Source organism: Cavia porcellus, unplaced genomic scaffold, assembly GCF_034190915.1.
Source record: "Cavia porcellus strain 051 isolate PalLab524CR breed Dunkin Hartley unplaced genomic scaffold, mCavPor4.1 scaffold_31, whole genome shotgun sequence".
Classification (NCBI taxonomy): Eukaryota; Metazoa; Chordata; class Mammalia; order Rodentia; family Caviidae; genus Cavia; species Cavia porcellus.
In genome coordinates, this window is record NW_026947514.1 from 10,488,235 (window position 1) to 10,496,724 (window position 8,490).

Below are 8,490 nucleotides of genomic sequence, written 5' to 3' on the forward strand. Positions count from 1 at the left end.
GATGGAATTTGTCGGGTACGCAGATGTTCCCAGTACTTTATGGTAATTCTGCGCACTACCCACACGGGGCTCGTAAACTTGCCGAGGACTGAGCAGTCAGGCTCATTAAAGGTCCACAACCTGTCCGCCGGGAATCAAGGCGTAAGCAGCACTTTTCCGGCCTCCGCCGCCGCGTGCTCCCCTCACCGCTACCTGCGGTGAGGCCCGCGCGGGAAGGCGGGCGCCGCCGCCTCCTTGCACGCTCCTGAGGCGCGCCCAGCGTCCGCGGTGGATGCCGGGCCGCCCCGTCTCTGCCGTGTTCTCCATTGCCAGGAGTGACTCGGCGGTCAGAGTCGCAAGCGAAGCCTTGAGAGCAGGCCGCGAATCCTGGGAATGCCCAGCCTAGCCTACGCGACCGGTTCGCTCGCACTGCCGGTCTGTCTGAGCAGCCCCAGACGCAAGCGGAGCGGTGGCGCTTCCCTGACGTCACTAGGGGGAGGGCCGGGAGCGTGCGCGTGCGCTTCGTGCCAGAGCCGGAAGCCCCCGCTGCAGCGGCATCCGGGACGGCGGGCGGGCGGGCCACTCGGGACAGGAAGGTGAGACCCGGGACCCACTCAGTTTTGCAGTCAGTGTCGTCAGGCGGTCCCCGCGAGGTGCGGTGCTGGCTCTGCTGCAGGACCCCGAGGCCGAGGCCTGGCGCCGTCTGCACTGCTCTGGTCGCGGCAGGCAGGCGGGCGCTGCGGCGCGACAGGAGGCCCCAGAACCTCCAGACCGGCCGGAGGAACCAGACGGCTCCGGCAGCGGCGACCGGCGCCCGGCCCCCGCGTGACTAGCGCTGGTCACGCTGTACTTAATCACAGTTAGTTGGTGCTCCAGGCTGGCGGTGCTCATGTCTGTCCGAGCCGGGTAGCCCAGGAGATTTGTTTTATGGTGGCTTCTTTGCAATGCCAAAGGCACCCGATTACTCAGAAGTGAGTGACTCTTTAACGCTTGCCGTGGGAACAGGAAGATTTTCGGGACCGCTGTAAGTGTTCAAGAGTTACTGTCTTAATTTGGGGCCTCTGCCATTGATTTAACTGAAGAACCCAATATTCACGTCTGAAGCAATACTATTAAGGCATAAAGCTGTGTAAATGAAATGTACTATAGGGTACTTTCAGTTTCTGAAGGAAGATGTACTGGACTTGTTTAAGCAGAAGGTACATTATAATGTAATGACTCATTTTGTGGGATTCACATGAAAAGCAGAAGTCAATATACTGCAACCAGCGTTTTGTACTTGCTCATAACTATTAGATATAAAGCAACCACCTGTAAGTTGTTGGCATTTAAGATAAATGTATTTTAAATCTTTGGGGGCTGGGGATTTAGCTCAGCGGCATAAGCGCCTGCCTTGTAAGCAGGCAGTCGTGAGTTCGATCCCCAGTACCAATAAAAAGGAAAAAGACAAAAAAAAAAAAAAAAAATCTTGAATGTTAGTGGGGTATTTTAGAATTCTTGGAACTAAACCAAGCACATTTGGGCATGTTTCGTTTTGAAGGCAGGATCTCACTATGTAGCTCAGGCTGGGTTTGAATTTACTAGGTAGCCCAGGTTTGCCTTAAACTCCCAGGTTCCTCCGGCCTCAGCTTCTAGAGTGCTGGAATTACAAGTGTAAGCCACCCCCCCACCCCCGCTAAACCAAGTACATTTGGAAGCGCTGCCATGACAGCATTACTAAACCTTAACTGTATTGTCTTTTTGTTGAAGGCCCAGAGCATGGAGAATGATGAACTTCCGTCAGCGGATGGGATGGATTGGAGTGGGATTATATCTATTAGCAAGTGCAGCAGCATTCTACTATGTTTTTGAAATCAATGAGACTTATAATAGGCTGGCTCTGGAACACATCCAACAGCACCCGGAGGAGCCTAGTGAAGGAACCACATGGACACACTCCTTGAAAGTTCGGTTATTCTCTTTGCCTTTTTGGTTGTGGACAATCATTTTTCTAATACCTTATTTACAAATGTTTTTGTTTCTTTATTCTTGTACAAGAGCTGATCCCAAAACAGTGGGCTACTGCATCATCCCCATATGCTTGGCAGTTATTTGCAATCGCCACCAAGCATTTGTCAAGGCTTCTAATCAGATCAGCAGACTACAACTGATTGACACATAAATCAGTCGCCGTTTTACCTTACAATTACAAAACTGCCAGAACTATTTGTAGTGTGATCACAAGACTGCAGTTTCTTTACAAATCTCAGGAAGTTGTGGTGGGGCTGAGGCTTTTTAAAAAATGTGGTCAGGGAATGATCATTATCTGAATAATGACTTCTTAGGGAAAGCCTGAGATACAGTACTACAGAATCATGGCTGACTTCAGATTTTGGAAGTAAAATTGTGTCTTGTTACTTGCATTGTTTAGGAACTTGAGTAAGTATTTCTACTCTACTGTGCAACATAGTGATGATTTAGTTTTTCCTTTGGGGGAAAAAATGAGTAAGAACATTTCCATCGTGTTAAGTGTAAAAAGGTCCAAACATGGTCATAAAAGTTTAAATTTTATACAATTACTTGACATGCTGTAAAATTCTTCAAACTAAAAGACCAGTTTATCCTATGGTAGCTAAGTTTAATGTTTGTTCACTTTCAGTTTATGACGAATTGGTATAAATTACTGAGATGATCACTGTTTTATCCCCTGGTGCTAGGGACTTGAACCCAGGCCTGCACATGCCAAGCACACTCTAACACTGAGCACATGTCCAGCCATAAGCAGAATTTGTTCTTTTTCTGGGTAATGGCTAGATTAATCATTATTAATGTTACTGGTTTAAAAAAACTATGTGAGAAAGACTAAATGTTTGACTAGAAATAAGGTATACAAAAGATGGGAACAAGATGGTCAGTGAAAATATAAGGAATTTAGGCCTTCAGATCATTTTGATATCCTTTTAAAAGGTACTATCATGTCATCATCCTGATTTTCTTTTCTGGCCCAAGGTCAGGTCTTCAGGCAATGGCATGAAAATGTGATCCTTGTACCTCCTCCTTTGCATCTGTAATACTCTGTGTGTGGTACCAATACAAATAACTAAAAAATGAAAATAGTTTTTTTCTTTTCTGGGATCAGGCTACATTTTTATACAGTTCTGTTAATACTGGTCAAACTTTAAAATACTTTTTTTAGTCATAACATTTTTTGGTGCTTATTACTCTGTTCAGCCTGTTTTAAAAGCCTTATACAATTGTTGCACTTCAGTACCCCTAAGATGGCAATTACTCAGATTTTACAAATGAAGAAACTGAGGCAAAAATTAACCTGTTAAAGGTCATACAGCTACTAAGTAACAGAGTCAAGGTTACAACAGGCACCTGATGCTTGTGTTCCTTACCCTGTACTATAGTGCTTTTTGAGGATGACAAACTTTTAAACACTATGTATGGTCTCCCTAATCATGCCAAAGAATGGAAATGGCAGTTTTAGAAAAATTCCCCTCAATTTGACTGAGCTACTAGAAGCCTGAAAGTTAGTGACCTCACTTTATGTCACATTTGACCCAAAAGGCTAAGCATTCCACAGCAGACTTACTGAAAACATAGGGCAGGTATCTTTGTGACTCAAAAGCTGCAGAACATCCCTTATCACAGTGACTGTTCTAGTTACTGAATCTTCTGATGTAGTACACTCAGTTACCCAAATAAACAGCAGTTTGAAATGCCGGTTTCTGATAGTGTCAGATAACCAAAACCACTTGCATCGTTTGAATACCCAGTTTGCATGCTACAGGCATTATTTTTTGAGAGCTTTTCCCCCCCCTTCACTGTAGCCCTATAAACAGTTACTAGACTGGTACTACTGTCATTTTACAGAAAAGGGAATCTAAAGCACATGGAATTAACCTATCTGTGGTTATAGTGCCATTTTGACATTTTCTTCTCAAAAAATGATAAATTATCTGGTGATGCCAGTGCTCCAAAGGTTGAGGCATAAAGATCACCAAGAATTCAAGGTCAGCCTAAACTATACAGTGAGACCCTATCTTAAGGGGGAAAAAATAAAAAGCAAAAAACAATTTTAAAGAAGAATAAATTAAGACAAGACATTGAGTATTTTACTCTCTTATTAGTCTTGCAGCAGTGACAGTTGGGAATGGTTTAAGAAAATCAGTTCAACTATTTTTTGATTTAAGAAAATGGGTTCAACTTTTTGTCTTGTAAGTACTTTATGTATTACAAAGTTTGTGAGTTTGTCACTTGTGAAGTGGTTTCTTTTTAATGAAGTGATTGGTATCTTTTATACTTGTAATTCTTGCATTTTGAGCTTTGGAAAGTCAATGTTTATCTCTGACTATCAAACTGCCTTGATCACAGAAATATTACAAAGAGAAGGATTAATGCATTTGCAAATATAATTTCAGTTTTCAGATTACAGAATTAATCTGCTTTTTGATTATTTAGGAGTTATTTATCCAAGATGTGGATATGCCTAGTTTTTTAAAATGGCTATTTAATAGCTCAAAGCATTCCTTTGGTAGGGTAAAAAGGATAAGGTAACCCACGAAGAGACTAAAATTGATATATAGGAGACAGGATAATAGCAAATTACTTAGTTCATAGTCACATTGCATTATGAAAAGCAGTGAATACAGGGCTATGTAGTGAGATGAGTGGCAAATACGTGTGTGCTTCAGGGGTTTAGGGAAGAGACAAGCGTTCTAGGGTTCATAACTTGTATTTGCTCTCCTATGTGAAAACAGAGCTGTCTCCCACTATGATTTAACAAGTCATTTGACTTCCATAGTACTGTTGTTTTTCACTGAAACATGTCATACTTCTTTTCTGGTTTCAAACACACTGTCAGTTTTACACCAAAGATGTAAGTTTAGAAACTTGATTCTATTTCAAAACCTTTACAACAAACAAAAGGTTTTCTTCAGGGATGTGGAAATGAGCTACAGTGCTCACATGAAAGTAACTGTACCCATAATCAAACCAGTGTGTTCATCAGTCATGGTAGTCTTTTTAAGATTAGCTAGTTGTCTTAGTCACTTTATTGTCACTGAGGCAAGATACCCAACACCCACAACTTAGAAGTACATTCTGTCTCATATTTTCACTGAATGTTCAGCTGGCTCCAAGGCAGGAAGGGCCCCAGCAGAGGAAACTTGCTTGTATCATGGAGGTCAGAAAGGGAGATTCTCTAGGTCACACCCCTCCAGTCACCTTCCTAAAACCCCATTTACATGTGCATGAGGCTGTTGGGGGACATTTTCAATTCAAACCATAACACTAGAGTTGATTCCCTTGTTGATGGGATGGTAGATTTAACATTCTCCATCTCTAAAACAAGACACGTGCTTACTATAATGCTGTATGGCTTTTTTTTTTTTAAATGACTGGTTATGAAAACTGAAACGAGGACCTTCCCATTAGGCTACATCCCCAGTCCTTTTAAAATCTGGAGAAAAGGGCTTGCTGAACTGCCCAGGCTGGCCTCAAATCTGTGATCTTTGTCTCAGCCTCTGAGTGCTGGGATTGTGTGTACCAACTCACCCAGCCATGACTCATTTTTGCATGAAATGTGTCCCATCACTTTATACCTTCTCCCACATAAAAAGCTCATATAATTTTGGGCCATCGAGAATCACCATGCACTAGTATTTGTTTTCGTCAAAGGCAGTGAGTGGGTGCTGTTTTTTTGCAGAGCCAGGAATTGAACCCAGATCATTCTGAGCACTACCACTGAGCTACAACCTTGGCCTCAGAATGGGTGTTATCCAAGGAAATAAGTAAAAAAGTAAAACTACTGATTCAAATGATGCTAAAGACCCTTCTCAACCTACTGGATCAGTTTATAGGGGTGGGCCTCAGTTTTAGAAGCCTTTCGAATGACTCTCTGAAGGCTCAAAGTCAGTGGTTCAGTGTTTTGCTGTAATGTTTACTGACGACTCAACTGTTGGTCATGAGAGCTGTGCTTTGGAACAGCTTCTTCAACAAGGTTTGCTATAAGTAAACAGCCATTCTAACTGCAAATCTTTATAGAGTTGTATTTTTTGATTTCAAATCCTGCCCAGTATGTCCATGTCTTCCTAATCAAGTTTTACCTCCTTTTCTACAAAAACTGCTGTCCTGTTACACTAAACTGATGGTCAAATCTTGGTTCTCAAATGGTTGGCTTTTAACACTTTGTGTTCTCAGAACATTCTCCAGTTGACCTCTGGGCCAGAATAGTTCAGCAGAACTTTAGTGACCTTGGTGATGTTCTTTACCCATTCCACAGGAATGGGCAAAGCCCTTGAAATGTGGCTACTGTGGCTGACAAACAGAACTGAGAATTTTGGTGGCATGTAGCTACTACTGGATCAGTCTTTAGGAGTGGGCCCCAGTGCCAAGTAGCTACTATGCACCAAGCGGCCCAAGTGCAGATCCTGTCATGGGGCGCCTTCCTCACCACTGCTGCCATCTCAAAGCCGGCTCTGCCTTGGAGGTCTGAGCAACCGCTAATGCCCCAGTTACCTTTTCGATACTTAGTTCTTTGGTCATCTCATCCAGTCACAGCTTTATACACTTAAATTTACAGCACTATCTTAGATTTCTCTCAACTCCTGACTTGAACATAAGCTGTACTGTTTACTAAGTTCTCACCAGGCACATGGAATTTCATCTGTCCGGAACCAAGGAGCCAATGTCCATTCACAAAAATCTGTTACTGGAGCCCCCTCTGTTATCAACTCAGTGGCAGGAGGAATTTTAAAAGAAATGTTGTCCTCAAAAATTCTAAATTTTGGGCCGGGGATTTAACTCAGTGGCACAAGCACTTGCCTGTCAAGTGCGAGGTCATCAGTTTGAACCCCGGTACCAAGAAGAAAAAAAAAAATCTGAATTTCCCTTCTCATGATAAAAGCTGAATTCTTTAACATAGCCAAAATCTAAGTGGCCCGGCCAGCCCTAAATATTTATTTCCTGTTACTCCTTCCATCCCTGACTCCACTCCAGTCACACTGATCTAGATTCTTGAACAGACCAGGAAGCCCTGACTCAGCACCTCTGAGTGTAGCCTGTCGTCTGTGTAGTTGCTCTGGCCTGGCTTGCTTTACTACTTCTTCAAACCTTTGCTCAAATGTCACCTTACTGAGGCTGATTACCCTGTTTAAAATTGGGTATTCTTTGTCTGTTCACTGCCAAGGGCCCCATGCCTAGAACAGTGCCTTGCACACAGTAGAAACTATTAAATTTCTCGTTAAAGAGTGCAAAACAATTGAGTTCACTCTACTGAGAATAAAGGTTAAAAGTTAATACTATTAAGTACACAGCATAATCTGTCATGTTTAGTGTAGTTATTAATAATTTTCAGGTTTTGTGTTATATTCAGAGTCAAGAATTAAAATTGTCAGGGCTGGAGATACAGCTCAGCAGCATAGCGCCTGCCTGGCAAGCTCAAGGTTATAAGTTTAATCCCTGGTACCAAAAAAAAAATTTTTTTTTTAATTGCCTATTTTTGCTGATAGGCCTTGTGCTAGTAGTTGTCTTGAAATCTTCCTTACTGGTGCAAAGAAAAACCTACACCTTTACAAAGGTTTGAAGTGGTGGTTAGAGCCCTTAAATTCTTGTTACAATTGTGACGATTACTCAGGGGCTCAAGGCAATACCTGGGACCCATAAAACATTTTGACTACTTCTATCCCCACTAGAATTTCTGGCAGCAGAGTAAATTTCTATTTAAAATTATACTCCAGGGGCTGGGATTTAGCTCAGGGGCATAAGCGCCTGTCTGGCTTTTGCAAGGTCCTGATTTCATTCCTGGTACCAAAAATAAATAAAACTATACTCCAGTGGTCTACTGGTATTACAATGTGAAGTACTACTTTTAAAAAGATTTGAATAAAGTTTATTTCTATCATTTACTGTTTCCTGAGCCATGTCTTTAAAACAGAGCAATTCTGATCCCAAAAGTCACCTAAGAACTAGAGTAGTTAGTACAAAATTGTGAAATTCATTTTATACTCTGAAAATAATGCACTGATTATACTGCAATTTTTTAAAGGTTAAGGCTAGACATACTGATTTTAGAAACACTTTTTCCTTTACTTTACCTATCTCACATTTAATCTAGCTCCCCTAATCGCTCTTGAAGTTTTACTCTACTTTTTCAGACAAAGTAGTTTGCTGGGAAGTGTGAATCTTTTGTTTTTAGTCTGAATTTTTTGGGGGGCCTGGAGTTACTTATATAACAACAATATATTAAACTGTTAATATGATTGATCTGCCGCATTAAATCATGATTTTTTAAAATTAAAAATTGAGGATTTCACAATGTTTTTCTGTATTTGCATAGAAAAATATATACTTTTACAACAAAAAGAACAAAAGGTTGTACAATGAAAAACTTCCTGTTCTTCTTTGATTGCTACCAGGCTGAGGCAGGAGGATCACAAGTTAGAGCCCAGCATGGTAAACTTGTACTACCTTGTCTCAAAATAAAGGGCTAGGGATGTAGCTCAGTGTAGAGGTCACATTTAAAAA

The 8,490-nt window shown here is 41.7% G+C and overlaps 1 protein-coding gene across 2 annotated transcripts; it reads left to right on the top strand.

Annotated features, from left to right (window-relative positions):
* Positions 1 to 462: 462 nt before the first annotated feature.
* Lyset (lysosomal enzyme trafficking factor) lies at positions 463 to 7,867 on the top strand. Of its 2 annotated transcripts, none has more exons than XM_023561882.2 (2): positions 463 to 575; positions 1,729 to 7,867. In XM_023561882.2, the coding sequence occupies exon 2, from the start codon at positions 1,745 to 1,747 to the stop codon at positions 2,138 to 2,140; it is 396 nt and encodes a 131-aa protein (XP_023417650.1). In that variant the 5' UTR covers positions 463 to 575; positions 1,729 to 1,744; the 3' UTR covers positions 2,141 to 7,867. The 2 variants fall into 2 exon arrangements, with proteins under 2 accessions (XP_023417650.1, XP_003462696.1); XM_003462648.5 differs by lacking the exon at positions 463 to 575 and adding an exon at positions 582 to 1,003.
* Positions 7,868 to 8,490: the final 623 nt, after the last annotated feature.